The 21,953-nt window shown below is 39.3% G+C and overlaps 1 protein-coding gene across 1 annotated transcript; it reads left to right on the forward strand.

Moving 5' to 3' along the window:
- The first annotated feature begins 1,050 nt into the window (after positions 1-1,050).
- On the forward strand, positions 1,051-16,823 carry LOC143288564 (fructose-bisphosphate aldolase-like). Its single transcript, XM_076597170.1, has 8 exons — positions 1,051-1,202; positions 4,177-4,293; positions 5,625-5,891; positions 9,686-9,846; positions 10,987-11,070; positions 13,756-13,930; positions 14,963-15,162; positions 15,606-16,823. Exons 2-8 carry the CDS (start codon positions 4,182-4,184, stop codon positions 15,696-15,698), a joined length of 1,092 nt encoding a protein of 363 aa, XP_076453285.1. The 5' UTR covers positions 1,051-1,202; positions 4,177-4,181; the 3' UTR covers positions 15,699-16,823.
- Positions 16,824-21,953: the final 5,130 nt, after the last annotated feature.

Raw genomic sequence — 21,953 nt, forward strand, 5'->3', positions numbered from 1 at the left:
GGAGGTGAGTGCTATATTATTACCGTGCTATTATAACATACGGCATGTTCACTTCATTTCCTCAGCTGCACTTGTGTTGTTAGTGAGAAAGCCGCGTGGGACAATACCGTATGATACACTCGATAAGTCGACATTCATGTCAGACGGCTGATATCAAACTAGATCTATATATGTAGGTTTGTAGAAGGTGTACTGTCACCATGTCACGTTCACCGCCCGCTGAGATTGCACCCGGCGAAAGTAAATACAAACAAGTGAGTCAAAATGACCCTTACCAATGTAGTCAATTCTTCGAGTGGGATTTTTGGAATTCAGTCGGACTTAGCGGCGATTAACAGTTGGCCTACTGCATCCATTGCCAGAGGCCGAAACGGTGTTTTAATTGTGCAACAACGAATATCACTTCATCCAAAGCACGTGGTTGTTGACTGTTCTTTGAGCTGAATAATTATAGATATAAAGGTGATTATCCAGTGGTTGGCATCCATACGTTTACCAGCAAATCAACATGCCATACTAGATTCTGAATACAGTCTCAATAATTTAGTCAGTGGACCTCCTGCGACGAGAAGCAGGATGGAGTACCCCAGAGTTTCATGAGGCAAATTAAACTAATACTGGAAAATCGTACGTTGCTGATCTTTCTTTTTCTCTTTCTTCTTAATCTGCGGGTACACTTGTTCAGTTTTGGAAGTGCAACTATGACAAGCGGAATCACGGAGTTGTTAAAAAAGAAAAAAAAGACAACAAAAAAAAGACCATCACCCACCATTGATCGTCTCAAAGAAAAATCGCAGGTGCAAATCTATAATGTGATACTTAGCTGAAGGGCCGATAAGTTTGATATGTGTGTGTGGGGAGGGAGGGGTGCGGAGCGGGAGGAGGTACTGTGCGGGAAAAATTAAGCAACCATTGAGCAGTCAGCATGGTGCCATCCGCCGACCTTCACAGTTGAAAACGACTTTCTGTCAAACCCTACATGCACAAGCACGGATTGTGCCAGACGTACAAAATCACGCAAGAGACGAGGTCGAAAGACTATCCTTCGATGACCCCTTCAGTGACGATGAAGGTGAAGGCCACATGAAAATGTCGTGACCTTTCTGAAGCTGGATCAGTGAGAGCCTCACTCTCGTCCTCACTTGCCCTGCTCGTAGCCCGACTGAGAAGACGTCTGCTTCCACTCCCGTATCCAAAAACAAGTAAGCCCGTTCTTTTCGTTCCTTTATCACTCAAGGTCTGTCTCAGAGAAATTGATTTTACGGTCGTGATTTCACTTTATCGGAATAATAAAAGGAACCGTAGTCGTGCATGTTGTGAGTTTTGTGTCAATGGTGCATTTTATTCGAAGTTTTTGCCCTTGGTATTATGACGACCTTCGCTTCAGGTGGTGAAGGCCGAGTGCTCCGGGAGGTAGAAATGCCGGTCGTTTTATGGCTCTCTTGTTGAATGCAAGGAACGATTGTAAATTGAATACGTGGTTGCTGAAGAAGATTAACACTGTTTAAAGATTGCATAGTTCGTTCTTTGCAAGCTGAAAATTGTCTTTGATAGTCAAAGGTAACTGCGCACTGAAATTATATGTGACGGTGTGCCGCTGTAGCCTATTTTTCGGTCTCCGCTTTTACTTTGTAAGATCTCGATTATTTTGTTTTTTGTTTACGAAAGAGTTATTGTACAAATATCCAGTGTGTAATTTTATTTTTGATACATTTGTGGATGCAGTAAGAAAATTAGATTGAGAAATGGGAGCATTATGTGTGAACTAGGAAGAAGAAAGTCACTTTGGTAAACTACGACCTTGACCTTCGCAAAGTTGATGCATTATTTTGGGCATGGATATAGGCAACATTCCAAAACCGTAACACGAGCTTTAAGCCTAAAGCTGTTGTTAAAAAAAAATTAAAAAAATCATATTACATATCCAGAGGTGATGAGTCAGTAGTCTGTGTGTTCTGCAGAGTTAGGGCTTCTGTTTCAGTGAGAGTCCTTTGCCATACTAAAGACTGATCAAGTTCTTGAGTCAGGATGTCTGCATCTCTCTATCACTCCACCTCCTACCCTCCCTCTCTCCCTCTCCCTCACGTCTGAGTCTCTCTTGCTCTCTTGGCCGTTCTCTCTTTCATATCCCCTACATGCACACACATATTCTTAGACACACACACAAACTCACACTCACACTTGCACTCTTTTTTCTGAGTGCAAGCATAAAGCAGCACCTTATTCTCATGTCTCTCCCTGGCTTTTTTCTCCACATCTTTCCTACGTACACCAATGATTGTTGAAATAAGCACAAAAATTAGTGGGAATGACATAAAATAAACGAGGTTTATTGTGCTTTTGACTCAGTCTTGTTACAGTATTAGCTGTGAGTCATGGAACAAGATCCTTCAAGCACTGCACATCAGTAAATTCAGAGCTTACTATAAATCCGACATTTTAGAATAAAATAGAAATTGTCCCTTCTTGCTGGTGCATAAAATATTGGGGGCATTGGAAAATGGAAACAGAGGGATGTTAACCACCACCACCACCACCACAACAAAAAATATATATATAATATATATATATTTATATACATATATATATATATATATATATTTATTTTTAAAAAAATGCTGAGTTCAGCATATATATTTATTTATTTAAAAAAAAAATGCTGAGTTCAGCTTTTGTATATGACTGTTTTCCAGACAGAAAATTTTGTGCATGCACAAACACATCTGCACATGCTTTTGTGTGCTTGCACACGCACACATACACTGATACGTACACCACCCCAGAAATTAAAGTAACTTTAAAAAAAAAAAATTTATGTTGAAGTTGGCTGCAGAACTGAAGAAGATAAAAATGAACAGAAAAAAAAGATACAGCCTTCGTTTGTGACCTAGGCTTAGCAAAGAGAAGAGTTCATGAAGAACCTTGGAGATAGATTTAATTTATGTGCGAATAAGTAGTGCTGATATTGCTAGATGGGCCTGATTATTTTGTAGAACAGGATATATATTTTCATTATGACTTATGTTTGAGTTTTATGTTTCCGTAAGAATAAATACAGATGTTGTGGAGGATCTGAACTAATTGGAAATGAAAATACTAGAACAGTAAAAGTGAAACAGAAACTGTTGCTGTTGTTTAAAAGAAAGTATTTTTGACAAGGAGGATCTTTGAATAGGGCTGCAATGATCACGTAAATTGACACAATTTTTCTCTGTTTGCTAGAGGAAAGTCAGTGATAGACTGGTTTCCATGACAGTGAACAGATTATTAGTCATAGAATGCATAATATTTACAATAAAATTCTTCCTTATTGCTGCATGATTACACACAGATACATGCATGCGCGCGCATGCACACACACACACGGAGTAACTATTGATGAATATTGTATATTTGATTTCTGTTTAAAAACTCGTGTATAAAGTCACTATCGGTTAATTTATCTGATTTCTTTTCATTTCACTGAAAGTGAAAACCCAAGTCTGTGTCAACCCCCCAACATATTGAACATGCCCTGTTGGCCCACCCCATCTCTTTCTCCCTCTTAAATCAGTCTGCAGCATTTGAACAGTGAGCTTTTTGGTAAGGGTGAACTTGAAATAATCATGAACTAATTTTTATTTTTCTCAGTGTGTGTGTGTGTGTGCGCGCATGTGTGCAGGAGTGTTGTAATGGGATGAACACCAACCACTACAGTGTCATGTTTTTATTTTTATTTTCTTTGTATGTTTTTGTCATTAAAAACAACAACCCATGAATGAATAGACAGAAGTGATACATGAAATTGTAAGGAATATGGTTGAGGAACACAGTCTGTTCACATGACATATATAAATAGATGCGTTGTAGACACAATACACATTTGAAATCTGTCAATCATTTTATGATCTGGACCCATCCTTCACTCAAGGCTACACTTTTAACTGAAACATATCACTTAATCAGGTCACCAAAACACACACACACAGTGACGCACACACACACACAGTCACGCACGCACGCACACACAGACACAAGTGTGTGTATACAAATACAGACAGACAGACACACAGCCACATTAAACATTTACATGGGTATGATAATTTATCATTATTATTATTATTATGTGATATTATAAGGAACTGACTCGGTATTGATGCTTTCACGCAATCACACTACAGTGCCACATTATTGCAGGCAAAATGCCCGAGTTTGCCACCTACCTCTCCAAAGAGCAAGAGGATGAGCTGCGCGGCATTGCGCAGGCCATCGTCGCGCCTGGAAAGGGAATCTTGGCTGCTGATGAGTCTGTGGGTAAGTTTGGGCTTTCTGTTCTTTTCCTCAGTATCTGAATGTTTGATAAAAAAAAAAAAAGAAGTAAATTCAACTTTCAGAAGTTTATCTATAATCTAGATTAGATGTGTTGGTATCAGAGCAGTGTGCATGTGCATGATTATGTCTTGCATTTATTGATGGAACTGATTATTTAGGTACCGTAAAGTTCGGTCTATTGAGCGCACTGGTATGTAAGCTGCACCCACTAAATTTTGGATAAGATTGAACTTTATACATACATAAGCCGCACTGGCTTATAAGCCGCACTTATTTCCAGTACTGGAACACATACTAATACTTCAGAAAATCCGTCAGTACTGTAGGTTATGAAATAAACACAAATGGGAACAACACAAAGAAAAGCAAGCAAAAATACTGCTAGTGCCACAAAAAAATAATAAATAAACACAACGAAAATAAGATCCATAATTTAGAGATAGTCAAATTTATTCAACGTCATCCTGCTCACTGAATCCACTGAAATCTTCGTCTTCGGTGTCCGAGTTGAACAGAACCAGCACAACTTCCTCCGCCATCTTGTCACTGACTTCAGCCTCGCTTTCACTTCATGAACATGAAGGTGGAGGTCGCTGCTGGTTCGTCGCTTGCACTATCGTCTGCTAGGTCGATCGCCTTCAATTTGAAGGCTGCATCACAAGCATAACATCGCGTTTTCGGCATGATGACGGTGTACGCTTGAGCAGAGTAGAACTGAATGCTGATCTGAAGGCTTTAATGTGTGCGGATTTGATTTATAAAACGTGAACAGTTAGCACACTATCCTGAAACTCATCCAAAAATTCATGGACAGAAATCATGATTTTGGTGAATTGAAGGGCAGCTAAGAATAGACGAGAACGTGACACTCCCGAGATCGTTAAAATCCCCAAATAAACCACATCATTGTATAAGCCGCAGAGGTTGAAGCTGGAGTAAAAAGTCGCGGCTTATAGACCAAACTTTACGGTAATTTTCAGAACAAACTAAATTTTAAACAAAGCAGAACCCTCCCCTACTGCTTCCCCTCCTCAGAAAAAAGATAAAACCGCCGTGGGAGATACTGTACATTTTCTCATTTTCTGAGATCAGCTAAGTATCTAAGGCCATAATCAACATTAGAATTTCCCAGCGATGTCTTATGTGATATTGTCAGCAATCACAGGGTGTCTCTTGAGTGCTTTAAGCAGTCATGAATTTGTGAAAGGATTATTAAGTCTAATGAAGAAACAGTCATAAAAATTTTGGCTGTGATTAAAACAGACTGGTTCAGACAGAATCCCACCATTGATGTCATTCCTCTCCTCTTTCAGGTTCCATGGGAAAGCGCCTGCAGGGTATCGGTGTTGAGAACACAGAGGAGAACAGGCGCCTGTATCGTGAGGTTCTCTTCACCAGCGACAAATCCGTGGGGCAGTACATCTCTGGTGTGATCTTGTTCCATGAGACCCTGTACCAGAAGGACAGCAATGGCAAGCCCTTTGTGGACATTCTGAAAGAGAAGGGCATCATTCCTGGCATCAAGGTGGACAAGGGTGTGGTACCTCTGGCCGGCAGCTTCAATGAGTGCACCACCCAGGGTGAGTTTGTTTTTGTTCTTTTTGTGTTTTGCTGTTGTCTTCACGCAACCAATGGGTGTGGTGGTGAATTGGTTAGAGCACTAGGATTCTTGCCCCAGTTTCCTGAGTTTGATCCCCTGATGGGTTAAGGGTAGAGATTTTTCCGATCTTCCAGGTCAACATATGTGCAGACTTGCTAATGCCTGAACCCCCTTAGGGAGTATATGCATTCAGATAAAATACGCACATTAAAGATCCTGTAATCCATGTCAGCGTTTGGTGGGTTTTAGATACGAGAACATACCCAGCATGCACATCCCAGAAAATGGAGCTTGGCTGCCAACATGGTTGGGTAATAAACAAACAGTTGGACACATAAAATTTACATGTCTGTGTGAGGGTGAGTGTGCATGACTGAAACATGACTGACACATGAAAGGACTGATGAGCACCCAAAAGCAGCTCTCAGTAGGCAGCATGTTGTACAAATGTCTGTAAAGCACTTAAACTTGGTATCTGACCGAAGATAGGCACTATAAAAGTAGCCGTATCGTATCTGATATATATCTTCATCACAATGTCTTGTATTACTGTTAGTTTTTTGTTTATTTGATTGGGCTTGTTTTTGTTTGTGTATATGTGTGTTTTTGTTGGATAAATGCATTGCTTACAGCCTTTGTAATGAAAAATTAAGGATGTACAACTCGTGTGTACATTTATTGCTTATGTATAGCTTCTGCACCTTCCCCATTCCAGTGGATTAATGTCTACCTCCAAAGCAACTTGCTGTTGCCACTTCATATGAGAGAGAGTGAGAGAATGCGAATGCAAATCATTTTTCATTATTAGGCCCTAGCCCCTCATGAAGGGGTGTCCATTGACATACAAGCACATTACAGCCATAACAAAAGGTTATGCATACATAATTGCATATCAGTGATCACGTCAAGTGAAATGAGAGAGTATGTGTGCGTGACTCTACATTCATGTGGTTGCAAGGATAGTGTAGAGTTAGACTGGAAGTAAACCCACATCCTCAATGTCATCAGTGCGTGGCGCTCATTGCTTGGCCATGGTGGCTGGTCACCTTTTCTTCACTCTCACTCTTTAGTTTGAGCAGGTCTAAAAAGAAGTGGATGGAATGGACAGCTGGTGAGAATGACGGGAACAGACTGCTTGTAGGACTGGAAGTCTATTTCCGGAAGGAAGGTGACAATGATCAAAGTTAAGATGCTTGTCTGTTAATATGGTGTCTGTGAGGATCCAGGTTCAAATGCTGCTCTCACTCTTTCTCCCAATTTTGACTGGAAAATCGTAACTGAGCGTCTAGTCATTCAGACGAGATGATAAACTCAGGTCTCATGTGCAGTACACACTCGGCACACTGAAAAGAACCCATGGTAATATGTGTTGTCCTCTGACGAAATTCTGCAGAAGAAATCCACTCAGATAGGTAGACAACATATACATATATATATATATATATATAATATATATATATCCGGTGTCCCAGAAAAAGTGAACCGCTTTTTGACAAGTATTTTCTCAGCACAGAATTCATTGAAATTTTTCACACAGTAACCTTAGGGTATCATCAGCAAGTCTGCAGATTATCTGAAATATCAAATTATGCGAGTATTGTATATTCAAAACAGCATGTAAAAAAAAATCCAATATCAGAGGAAAACGCAATTTTTTCAGTTTATGCTCAATATGGCCTCCATCTTCCTCCACAATTAAACGAAGCTGTTTCTTCCAAGCAGATGCTTTTACGTATTTCTACCACTGATATCTCCTCCCATGACATAATTATCCTGTCCTGTAACACCTGTTCGGTCAATTTGTCTCTCACTCCCCAGTAAACTTTCTCCTTCAGAGAGTCCCATATGGCATAGTCCATTGGGTTACAGTCAGGGTTTTGTGGAGGCCATTCATCCTTCTTGATGAATTCTGGCGTAGCCTCCTCCAGATGGGCCTGGGTTACCCAACTTGTGTGTGAAGGAGCCCCATCTTGCTGAAACACGTAATTGTTTCCAGGATAAAGATGCCTACAGTCTGGGAGAAGATTGTCATTCAATAACTGAATGTAGCTTTTACTATTAACCTTGGCTCTATCAGTATCAATAAAATGAAGGTTTGTTTTTCCTTTCTAGGATACCCCAGCTGAAACCATTATCTTTTTTGAAAATCTAGAAGTCTCATGATAGAGGCGAGATGGCTGATTTTCTCATTTCTGTTTCCCATAAATGCGATCATTAGGGCGATTTTTAGCTATTTCTAATGTAAAGTCTTTCTTGCCTGTGAGAATGATCCTGTTCACATCAGTGGCCGAGTAGGGGTCATTCAAGTTACGGCAGTGAGTTTTTCTTTTCCCTCAAACATTTTGGTCCCTCCTTGATACCCGTATCCTCTTGAAGGGCTTCAGCTCCAGTTCTTTCACCATTCTTTGCACAGAAGACTTGCTCACTTGTAAATCATGTGCATCTTCTCTTTAGAGATTTATGGGACCCTGGGTTCTCCTCCTGGGACTGAATCAGTTCCTCAACACAGTCCTTGTTCTCTGAACATGCAGTCTTGGGTCTCCCACTGCCAATTTTACATGCTACTGGCCAGGTAGCGTGTATTTTAGTGATAAGTCTGTTTACAGTGAGATGACTCCACCCCTTGCCTGGAAATTCCTTTACGATCCTTCTTCCACCCCAGCCTTTATCCTTGAAACAGTTTTCAATGGTAACCTTATCACTTTCACTCAAAGGCATGGTTGATCTTTCCCAAATGAAACTCTGGACTGAACTGATTTTGGATACAGACGACAGTAAAAAAAAAAAAAAAAAAAAAAAAAAAATCCATAGACTTGACACCCAGACAGGCTATTTTTAGACTGACACTGATTGATGGATGCCAACACCTGGCAGCTGGCATGAACATGATGAAGGTCACATTGCACAACTGATATTGGATTTTTTGACATGCTGTTTTGAATTTGACAGTACTCACATAATTTGCTTCCAAACTTTTAGATATTTTGCAGACTTGTTGATGATACCCTAAGGTTATTGTGTGAAAATTTTCAATGAATTCTGTTTCTCTGTCACTGAGAAAATTGTCAAAAAGTGGTTCACTTTTTTGGGGGACACCCGATATATATGTGTATATATATATATATATATATATGTGTGTGTGTGTGTGTGCACTCGATGTTAATTTGTGCAGAGGGTTATGTTGCTGGTCAGGGGTCTGCCTGGCACATGTGGTATTGCGTATATGGATTTCTTAGAATGCAGTGATGCCTTCTTAAGAAACTGTAGATCTGGAGAGATCATTTTATTTCTTGACAGTGGTGATGCATCGGACTAAGAAGTGAGTGTCTACGGGTTGTTCAAGTTCCATTTTTGAACTGGGAATTTTACTTCCCCTCTCCCCATCCCCCCCTCCCCATCCCCCCTTCCACCTCCCCTCCTCTAAGACTTCAGAGGTGGTCTGATGAGGCAGTAAACTGAGGTCCATTGTGTAGCATGCACTTGGTGCACGTAAAAGAATCCGTGGCAACAGAAGGTTTGTGCCTGGCAAAATTCTGTGGAAAAATCCACTTTGATAAAAAAGCAAATAGTTGAAATACACATGCATTTTAAATAGAAAAACAAATTAACACTTGCGGGCAGAAAAATTGGATAGCTTGGCACTGTGATGATGTGCTCTGTCCGGAGAGAGCAGCCCAAATTACACACAGAAAAAAAATCTGTTGTGACAAAAAAGCAGTACAATACAATAAAATGCAGAGAGAAATGCTTCTGAACGGTGTGGTTGTGTTCCAGGTCTGGATGGCCTGTCTGAGCGATGCGCAGAGTACAAGAAGCAAGGTGCCCAGTTCGCCAAGTGGCGTTGCGTTCTGAAGATCACCAAGAACACCCCTTCCCTCCAGGCAATGATTGAGAATGCCAATGTCCTTGCTCGTTATGCCAGCATCTGTCAGCAGGTTTGTTTTGCGGGTTAGTTTGTGTGGGTTGTCGCTGTTGTTAATGAAAGAATTGTTTCACTGTGGCCCTTTTATCTTGTTCTTGATATTGATTGCTGCGCTGTGAACATGTTTATTTGATTGCTGTTTGGTAGGTTGTATTAAAACAAATGAATTATGTTGATCTTACATTGTTATGCACACATACTTTACCCTTGGACAGAACAACATGTAAGCACACACACACCTCAAACTCACACATACACTATATATATGTACGCACATGCACTGGTGCACTTAACGTGTATGTACATATAAACTTTCTTGAACCTCACCTTCATTGGCACATTCACTTATACAGGGCGACCTGCCCTACCCCCTTTAACCTTTTCTCACCCCACATACAATTTTTCTGCATTTGGAACCTCAACAAAATAGACTGTTCATGATCCGGAAATTGGGCTTAATCTGAAAAACTTGTCATTGGTATGAGTGGATCATTGGTGTGAGTGGAAAGGTCTTTTGGTTTTTTCCCCCACTATGTTTATTCCAAATTTGGTATCGACTGACAAAATATTTCCAGACAAAATGAATTTGTTAAAGTTTACCACACACACATACTCGCATATAATGTATATACATACAGACAACCAAATACAAGGTTATTACATAGACTTATTTTGTTTACAAAAAATAAACAAAATCTTAATGATAAGACAAAATAAATGTTTGATAAGTAAATACATTAAAAAATATTGAATGGAAAGATGTAGCAGACAAATGATTGAAATATAAAAAAAAAAAGAATGAAAATGAAAATGGACCATGCGTAGTGAAACCACACACACACACACACACACACACACACACACACACACACACACACATACACACACGTAAACACACTCATAGATACACAACACACAAGCAACAATATGCAGTCTCATGGACACAAAGGCTCAACTCGCAATCAACATATGAATGTAGTCAAGCCCATACACTCTACATAAAAGCACACAGATTGCTACTAAAAACTCATTCTGACACACACACACACACACATCATCAAACACACAATGATACATATATGTTTTGTATGATTCAAAAAAAAAAAAAAAAAAGGAGCAGGTATAAACCCATGGCGTGCTTTGCATTGTGCAGAATGGCTTGGTGCCCATTGTGGAGCCCGAGGTTTTGCCCGACGGAGAACACACCTTGGAGGAGGCCCAGAAAGTCACTGAGCAGGTAGGTATGGCTGCTGTTATATGTGGTGTGTGTCCTGGCAGTGCAGGTATAATGTGAGAAGTGATGATGGTGGAAAGAAAGTAACGTCACCCTCTTCTTTCTCTCTCTTCTGGATTGTGTGTTAAGGTTTGTAACTTTGTGTGTGTTTTTGTCAACATTGATAATTGTCAGGGTTTGTTTTTGTCAACATTGATGTTAATTGTCAGGTTCAGGAGGTATAGCACATAATAGTTGCTCTTTATTATTATTATCATTATTTATAATGATAAGTAATAAGGCCCTCATAAGTCAGCCCATGCAGTTGGAACTAGGGCCTAGAGAGTATTTCACAGACAAAACGAGTGCAGAGCTGTGGTGGACACCTTCATCCCTCAAGCACACAGCAGCTGTTTCCTGATTTACCTATGCTGATTGGTGTCCTCCTGGGACCAGTATATGATAATCAGTCATGTACAACAATGACCATCACAACAGCAGAGGAGGTAACTGCTGTCCTGACTATCCGGGCTGGAATTCAATTATTGAAGAGTGTTTTGCCCAAGTTGCATCCCCACTCTCTTGATCAAGAGGGCCTTAGAACTGTCACCATTGGGTCAGTTAGCCCCCAAGGCTACAGCACTAAGTCCCAATGCAATTTGACTTATAGTGTGAGAGACATAGTCCTTCATGAAAGACTAAGCTTCAAACGATTTCCAATTGCAATTATAACACTCCTACCCCCAGGTCGCTCAGCACTAATCACCCCTGAAATCCCATGCCAAGGCAAGTAACTCTTTGCTATTTTCGATAGTGGGTAATTATTGATTAAAAATATAATTACCTTCTTTTGTTGCACATGTTTATTTTTCCTGCATTCTACACATAATAAAGTTGCAGAAGAATTTTTGTTTCCAGGCTCACGTTGCTTTGTATTTACACACAAAAAATAAATGTATCAAATTTGATGGTCAACTTTGAAAAAAATTCTTTTAATTACAGTATGATTTTCTTTTAAATAAGTTTATCTGGTCTGCAATGACTTCTAACACATCTTCTTTTTATTTTTTTTTCTTACTCCACTTGAATTCCAGCAATGAACATGCTGATTTTTATGTTCTTTTCCTTTTGAGGGATGGTGTGTTTTCCTTTGATGGTCAGGAGAAAAACAACAGCAAACAAACAAAAACAAACAACAAACCTACCTCAGATGTATTTTCTCCATAATGAAAAGAAAATATAATCCATTTAACTAGCAAAATCAGGAAGATTGTGCAGAATGTCAATAAGTATCAGTGCAATTAACGACTGACAGTATCGATTCTGACGGTCTGGCGATTGATTTATGATTTCGGAGGTCCAGTGATTGATATACAATTTCGGAGGTCCGGCGATTGATTCACGATTTCGGAAGTCCGGTGGCACACAGTACACCCTATCTCTGAGCCTCATCGCCCCTGGCGAGTGGTGTCGCCAACTCACCCACTCATACTCAGACACCTTAGTGCATGCCCCCACAGCCAGAGCTCACGAAGTCAGAGCATGGTCCTCTTCCCTTGCCTTTGCCCACTTAGCATGGCTACAAGACATGGAGGCTGCTTACTGGCAAAACCCTGCTACCTTCATCAAATTCTACTTGAGGGACGTCTATCGCTAAAGGGATGATGGCTCAAGAGGCATCACCTCTGCGGTGGTCGCACAACAGGCCATCGCAGCGCACTGACAATAGAACAGATGAGCCCTCCACCTTGTCGTGCCATTCTGCACTAGTGGGTCACGGTTAAGTATGTGTAATTAAAGGGAAATTTTTTTCCTAAAATTACGTTAAAGTAACATGCTTACCATGACCCACATTTAAGACACTCCTGTTTTCCCCGCTTTCTGTTCTCCCTCCACGCTGAGCTGGTTGCGGCAAATTGCTATCAAAAGCGGGCGCTAGTCAGGGATGCAAAGTGGAGGTAACCTACTTAGGAAGGTTATCAGCTGTAGCTACTTTCGTTTTCTCCGCATAGACGGGTAGTAGTTTGCACAGGACAGGAATCAGACCCCTGCCGGAGTCTGCACTAGTGGATCATGGTAATTATGTTACTTAAATGTAATTTTAGGAAGAAAATTTCCTTTGTTTGTATTACTCATTGTCAAAATTAACTTTGTATTGTATTACTTTTTGTAAAAACAAATTTTTCTGTGTAAAATGCAAACTCCCCAGGGAGAGTGCATTGCTTAAGTGCAGTGCAAGCTTTTTTCTTTCTATTGTTCTGCCTGCAAGTGTCATTGTTGTTCTGTCAAAGTGGATTTTTCTACACGGTTTTGGCAGAGATAACCTATTGGTCACTATGTATGTGTGTTCTTCAGTTTAACGTCTATCCAATACTGTGATTTTAGACAAAAAATTTCCTTTTTTGTTGCTGTGGGTTCTATAACGTGTGCTAAGTGCATGCTACACATGGCACCATAGTTTATTGTCTTAGCCGAATGACTAGTATCCAGACCACCACTGAAGGTCTAGTGGAGGGGGAGAAAATATCGGTCAGTGTGCGATTTGAACCAGTATGTTCAGATTCTCTCGCATTCTAGGCGGATGTTGCTACAAGGCTAGCACTCCACTGTTGAACACTACAGTTGGCAGCATGATATCTTCCATTATGTAGTAATTTTGATTTTTGTTTTGCTGTTTTAACTGTGGGCAAACTGTTGATGATTGCACAGGTGCTGGCATTCCAATACAAGGCACTGGCTGACCACCACATCTTCCTGGAGGGGACTCTGCTGAAGCCCAACATGGTGACGTCCGGGCAGTCCTGCAAGACAAAGTACACGCATGAGCAGATTGCCATTGCCACAGTCACCGCTCTCTCCCGCTCTGTCCCTCCTGCTGTTCCTGGTGAGCTTTTTTTTTTTCTTTTCTTTTTTTTTTTTTTTGCCCCCCTACTTTTGTTTTTTCCTGGTGCTCCAGAATTTGGGATATTTTGTTTTCTGTATTAGGTCTGGGACTACTTGACAAGGCTATACACTTGTGATACATACAACTCCATCACATTGCTATTGCTGTCATTCATCACTTCCTGTCTTTTGACGCAACTAAACTCTCATTTGTGTATTTGTCTTCTCAAAACTGGATTATTGTAACTCTCTGCTTGCTGGTTCTCCGCGGTGTATTATTCATAAACTGCAGAAAGTCCAAAACCCAGCTGCCCGTCTTGTACTGAAATGCCCTGTAGTAGGTATTACCTTCAGTGATCTGATTCTGATTCTGATTCCTTGGCAGGTATCACCTTCAATAAAGTTATTCTGATTCCGATTTCATGAGTTATCACGTTCAATAAAGTTATTGTGATTGTTATTCCGTGGCAGGTATCACCTTCAATAAAGTTGTTCTGATTCCAATTTCATGACAGTTATCGCGTTCAATAAAGTTATTCTAATTGTTATTCCGTGGCAGGTATCACCTTCAATAAATTTATTCTAGTTCTAATTCTGTGGTATCACCTTCAATCAAGTTATTCTGATTCTGTGGCAGGTATCACCAGTAAATTTATTCTGGTTCTAATTCCTTGGCAGGTATTACCTTCAATCATGTTATTCTGATTCTGTGGCAGGTGTTACCTTCAGTCCAGTTATTCTGATTCTGTGGCAGATATCACTGTCAATAGATTTATTCTGGCTCTAATTCCATGGCAGGTATCACCTTCATTGAAGTAAATCCGATTTTTAATTCTGTGGCAGGTATAACCTATGATAAAAATGATTCTAATTCTGTGGCAGGTATATCACATTCAATAAATTTATTCCGATTCCATGCAGGACTCCCCTTCAGTAAAGTTATTCTCATTCTGATTATGATTCCGACTCCTGTGCAGTTGTCACCTTCAGTGAAGGTTATTCTGATTCCCATTGTGTGATTCGGTGCGCGCAGGAATCACCTTCCTGTCTGGCGGTCAGTCTGAGGAGGACGCCACAGTGAACCTGGACGCCATCAACAAGTACAAGGGCAAGAACCCCTGGGCTGTCACCTTCTCCTACGGCCGCGCTCTGCAGGCCTCAGTGCTGGCTGCCTGGAAGGGCAAGAAGGAGAATGTGCCGGCTGCCCAGGCGGAGCTGATGAAACGTGCCAAGGTGATTCTTTGTATTTTGTTTGTTTCCCTTTGTGAAGGAGCGAGTCTAGGACTAGTTAAGTGGGGGAAGGGGGATAAGAAATGGAAATGTGTTACAGTGTATAAATGTTTGGTGTTCCACGTGCAGTTGCTATCTTTCATTTGATTATATTTTGATTTATTTACTTAGTTTATTTTGATTATTTATTTGTTCCTTTGAAGAAAAAAAAAAGTATCACACAAAACCAGGGTAGTCTCTCAAAACCTTGACCAGTACATTGGCTGTATGTACAGGTCAGGCATCTGCTGCTTTTTTTTTTTTTTTAATTCACAATTAAACAGACATGGTGTGGTGCACATGAAACAATCTGCATTTTGATACCTCATCGAAACTGAAACTCAACAAGAAACTGAACAGACTGTGTAGCAGCCCATAATGTGTTGTGTTTGTGTGTGTGTGTGCAGGCAAACAGTGAGGCGAGTGTAGGCAAGTACGCTGGTGGAGTGCAAGGAGCAGCTGGGGGCCAGTCCCTCTTTGTGGCTGGTCACGCTTATTAAACCAACCTCCCACACTTCAAGCCAGTGTGTGGGGGGCACCAACAACTTCTGCCTCTGTGTTTTGAACTTCCTGCAAGAACCGTTGTGTGATATCTTCAGCGGAGTTTATTTCTTATTTTATTTTATTTATCTATTTTTTTTAAATGTAGTCTTCTCTGGCAGATTTAGTGTTCTTCCAACAAGATAATGGAAACACAAAGTAGAAGAGCACACAACCAGCTGAGATTTTGTGTGTGTGTGTGCATTAGTTTGAACTCGCAATGTGTAGTCACTACAGCTTCTGAACAAAAATGCAATCTCTCTCTCTCGATTCAGTGAGACTGTCGCTGTTATTTTTGACTGATATATTTTTTTCCCTTATATTTTAATTTCTTGTCTTTGCATTTACAATTCTATCTTGCGATTTAGCTGGTCTCTGTCATTTCTTCTTTTTTTTTCTTCCCCCACCCCGTCTTTGCATCATCGTATCATCTGTTCTTGACATGTCCGTGTTAGAGTATAGGGAAGCGGTCTCAGTGAGGTGTTGACAGTGATTTATCTTGTTTTCTTTTCATTTGTACATTTAAATGTATCGATACAACTAGTTCTTGTACATAGGCATAGATTAAGGAAAGGTCTTTTTAAAAAAAATTAACCTTGATTCAGTCATTTATTTTTTTGTTAAAAAAATAATGTGATTCTGTTGGGCGGCTTTTATACCAGTGGCTAATCAGTTTTACTCTTGAATCTCAAGTTGTGGAATTTTTTTTTTTTCAACCACATTTTCCTCACAGTTTTATTAGAATTTTACTTGTTGAATTAGTTTACTATATACCATCCCCCGACCCAACCACATTTTATTCTATTTTCTTTTTCTTTTTGTTTTATTTGTGATTTTGGCTTCAGACCCAAAGTAATAACAATTGCAGTGTTTTCTCAGTCGGTGCTGGAGCACAACAGAGCACAAGTCTGTTTCGGATGTTTTTACATGAACTGATGGATTATGTGATAAAGCTCTGTTGGCGATGATTACAGTCGGGAAATATGTATGTTTGCTGTTGTCTTTGTTGTAGAATTCCCCAGTTTTTTTGTTTTGTCTCTCCCCAGGGTCTCTGGGTCGTGAACAAAATAAAAACTGAAAAACAACAGTTGTGTGTGCTTGTTTTTGTGGGGCGAGGATGTGTTTGTGTGTTGGCGTTGACATATTATCAACAGGCAGTGTCTTCAATCACACCCTTTTCCCCTGTATTTGAGCAAAATGCTTCACAGCAAAAAAAAAAAAAAAAAAAAAAAAAAAAAACAACAAGAGAGGCAAGGCCTTCAAGACATGTTTTAGATATGCCTTTAAATCCTGCAAAGGAATAATGAAAGAAAAAACATGTAGCAAATCAGAACACCTGGTATGGAGACACTGATGTAATTTTGACCTTTGACTTCTGAACTTATAAAGCACTGATGATCTGGCCAAAACAAATCACTACATCATGTACCATGCTGAATGAAAATATGAAAAAACCAAAGTTGTAACATGCTATTACATTTTCACAGTAGACCATATTGTGACCTTTGACATTTTCACAGGTGGTTTTCACTATACCAATCATTGTACCAATTCAGCTGAATATAATGTAGACCTCTTGCATGCAGAAATGTTTCCTATCAATATCATATGCCACGTTGTGACCAGACCTCAGCCTGTTACCTCTACCTGAATTTCTGTTGGGATCATGCTGTACCCATAACCAGTCAAAAGGCCAAGTTTGATTAAAATTTAATGTAAGCTATGGTCTTTTTCGAGCTATAACTAATTTTGGCAAATAAACTTGACCTTTGACCTCTCACCCTGCTTACATAATTATCATCAAAAAGGGGATGACTTTAAAGGTCTTATTCACGCCTACCATACTGCTGATTGGTTCCTATGCCACATGCAGTAGCCAAGAAAATGCCAATGTTAAAGTTAACACACGAACACACGCACATACACACACAGCCAACCGAAGTTACCACACAAACCCACGCTCATACACACACAGCCAACCGAAACACCGTATATTTCATACTCACTTTACACAAGCGAGTCAAAAAAGAAGGAATACATACCACTTCTTCCTACACATTAGAAAAGCTTGCATTAGCTCTTCTGTACAAAGGAGACACAGGTTTCATTACATGAAAACTGATGAGTGAAACACTGTCAAAATAACTGAGCTGCAGCAAAATACTGTAGTCGTTGTGGTGATCTCTGGGCAGTTACTTGTTTCAGCCAGCTTGGAAAATCTGTGACATACACACCCACTTACACACACACACACACACACACGTAATAATCCACTGCACATCACCACATGAAGTCTTTATTGAAGGAGTACATGCATACAACAGCGTATCTGCAAGAAACAGATCCAACACTTTACTATTTAATATTTTCTTTCCTCAAGATGATACCCACAATAGTCCAGAAAAGCAATTTACAGCTAACGTCCCCTGAGGTACTTTACAATATACAATTTTTTTTGCCAAATAGAAAAAACCTGGGACATTCAATACTGCTGAACAGAAAGGAAGTTTTTCTTCCTCTATGCAAGAAAAAATGTATTTAAATCTTCCAGTCACATATTTGTATTTGTATTTTTTTTTTTATCATAACAGATTTCTCTGTGTGAAATTTGGGCTGCTCTCCCCAGGGAGAGCGTGTCGCTACACTACAACGCCACCCATTTTTTTGTATTTTTTCCTGCGTGCAGTTTCATTTGTTTTTCCTATCGAAGTGGATTTTTCTACAGAATTTTGCCAGGAACAACCCTTTTGTTGCCGTGGGTTCTTTTACGTGCGCTAAGTGCATGCTGCACATGGGACCTGGGTTTATCGTCTTATCCAAATGACTAGTGTCCAGGCCAGCACTCACGGTCTAGTGGAGGGGGTGAAAATATCAGCGGCTGAGCTGTGTTTGAACCAGCGCGCTCAGATTCTCTCGCTTCCTAGGCGGACACGTTACCTCTAGGCCATCACTCTACTATCAGTACAATATTGTCCCCACTTCTTTTTCATTTTATTATTGTCAACTCAGTTACTTGCATACTAGACAACTGATCAAATCAGATTACATGCATGTAACACAAAACTGCAAAGGCAGATCAAATCTGTTTCATGTCATTACAATAATAATGATTATAATAATAACATGAACCATTTAAGAATCCTATCTTGCTACACCCATACCTTAAAATGAGATTGCACTATGAAAAGTGTTTAAAAGTGACACCGAATGGATAGCAAATTAAGGCAAGCAAAACAAGCACTTTTTTAATCTTTAAAATCCTGTTCAGTGCCATCATTCCCATCAATTCATCTGCAGAAATAGCATATTACAATGGCATGCAGTATAATACAGTGGGGGACAAAGAATCTTTTACTTATCTTTTTTATTTTTTTGTCCCAAGGACAAGTAAATTGTCTGGGGAATTTCTAGGCCTGACCTTCACAGCCAGCACAGGCACTAAACATTGTTCTGCTCATCAGAAGGGGGCCACCTCAACTTTTATTTACTGATCAAACACTGTGTTAGGAGTCTAAATTTCAGATTCAAATGATCACTGCCTTCATCGCAGACATGAACAGATCTAGAGTTCAAACACAAGAGAAATGAGAAACACAGTTAAAAGCAATATACTAAGATAGTTGCCATCAAAATAACAGTTGATAAAACACCCAGTATGACTTCCCCTCATTTTGGGTTAAAACCTGTGCATGGGGTAAAATATCCCCAACTTAGAGAGAGAGAGAGAGAGAGAGAGAAAAGAAAAAAAAAGAAAAAAAAAAGAAAGAAAATTATCATAAACTAATGATAATTCAGTTTGCTTGATGCTAATGCCAGAATTAAAACAACTTTGAAAGACCAGCAAGTATGTAAAATCCCTCTATATATTTTACATAACACAGATATTTTGACGTATATCTTCAGTTATGGATTTGGCTATGTACATGTATCACTTCAGATCAACATCGATACAGAATACATTCATAAATATCACCAAAAAATATTATGATGAATGGATTAAAGCTTTTTTTTTTCCAAAATAGTGAACACAACCAAATACGTTTCACACAAAACGTGCAGATTAACACAGAAAAAGTTGACATAGTCACAAAATATTCTTATATATTTTCGTCTAAGGTGGCGAGACACTAAAGAAAAAACAGGCAAAAAAACTATGACCACTGTTTAAAGGTTTTTAAAAAGTTTCCATTGAGCTGTAACTGAGTTATTCATGGTAAAGCTGAGATCCAATTACTGATTATATATGACATTCATACATTATGAATTCATGATTATGCACTTTTCATAAATTTATGACAACAAAATAATGAACATGAAAAATGTTTTCGCCAACTAATGACTTTTGCACATGAAGTAAACATCTTTGTTTTCTTCTTTGGGACAAGAAGAAGTACACATATTATAGTTTACACAGTCTAAGAAGCATGTAATTTTAGGCACTGAATAAACTTAATTTTACGATTCGGGAAGAAAAATTAATCAAAATGACACTTAAAGTGTTTCATCTTCGGCAAGACAACAAAGTCCAGCCACTTTTAACCCCTTGGCTGCTGCTGCTAAGTGTGACAGCACGTACAAGTCAGAATCAGAGGATGTCTCAGTAGGAATTTTTCCTCTTGCATTTGCTTTTTTTGTGTGTGTGTGTGTGTGATTTAAAAAAAATAATTTTTGTTCTGCAAAATCAATGGCCCAACTAAAACGCAGAGAAAAAGTTGTAAATGCCTTTAAAACTGATGCCACATTGATATTGTTTCAACCAAGGCTCAGTAGTCAAGGGGTTAATCACCATCTTTGCTTTCAGCAGAAATCAGCTGACTGAACAAACTCAGCAACTACAAGTGATATTAGATTATCAGGACCACTCAAAATGGAAACGGCTGTTGAGGGTTTAAAAAAAAAAAAGAAAAAAAAAAAAAAAGAAAAGAAAAGAAAAAATATTTATAAGTTGTTTTTTTTCTCATACTGCCAAATTTATGCCAAATGGTAACATGAATGAAGGTTAGTGTGTGTGTGTGTGTGTGTGTGTGTGTGTGTGTGTGTGTGTTTATTTTGCAAGTCAGTATAGTAAGAAACAATCTGGTGATTTTTTTTTTCTTTTACATATTAAAAAAACAACAACAGAATATTAAGGAAGAGGAATTTGATGTCCCATCACACTCACTGTTGACTGAAGACAACTAATTTAAGTATTATAAAAGCAAATAGATTAATGAATAAGAATATTCAGCCACATAACAACACAATGGTTTGTTTTTTATTTATTTAATTTTTTAGTCCATGACACAATAAGTTACTCATAACTGTTCTGGCTCTTTAAAGACGCAGTTAACCCACTTGGCATTCTTCTGACAGCATTATTCATAGCTGTTCGCCTTAAAAACAAACAATCACTCAAACAAACCAAAAATCACAGCAAAATTATGTAGTATGGTCTTGAAAGTAAAAAAAAAACACACCTCATGCAAGCACACTCACAAGTTCTACAAATGCCAACAGGTTTCAATATTCCCCACTCAAATCATTCTGACATGAACACAGCAAACGGTATACATATACAAAGTCAGCTTCTTGCAAAAAGAAAAAAAACAACAACCCACACTTCAAAAGCAGGAAATCAAATAAAACAAAGAAGAGAATAACCACCACAAACCAGACTGGTCATATCACCTGAGTCTAGAGGAAGATCAGTAGGATAATCATCACAATTAGCAAATGCAACTGGTGCATACAACAGTCAGAACAGTTATCAACCAAAACATTACTCACAACCACAGAGCAATAGCAATTGGAAGATTTCTCACAACCACAGCGGAAGATTTCTCACAACCACAGAGCAATAGCAACCGGAAGATTTCACACAACCACAGAGCAATAGCAATCGGAAGATTTCTCACAACCACAAAGCAATAGCAATCGGAAGATTTCTCACAACCACAGCGGAAGATTTCTCACAACCACAGAGCAATAGCAACCGGAAGATTTCACACAACCACAGAGCAATAGCAATCGGAAGATTTCTCACAACCACAAAGCAATACCAATCGGAAGATTTCTCACAACCACAGCGGAAGATTTCTCACAACCACAGAGCGAATACCAACTGTAAGATTTCTCACAACCACAGCGGAAGATTTCTCACAACCACAGAGCAATAGCAACCGGAAGATTTCTCACAACCACAGAGCGAATACCAACTGTAAGATTTCTCACAACCA

This window comes from Babylonia areolata, chromosome 12 (assembly GCF_041734735.1).
Source record: "Babylonia areolata isolate BAREFJ2019XMU chromosome 12, ASM4173473v1, whole genome shotgun sequence".
Classification (NCBI taxonomy): domain Eukaryota; kingdom Metazoa; phylum Mollusca; class Gastropoda; order Neogastropoda; family Buccinidae; genus Babylonia; species Babylonia areolata.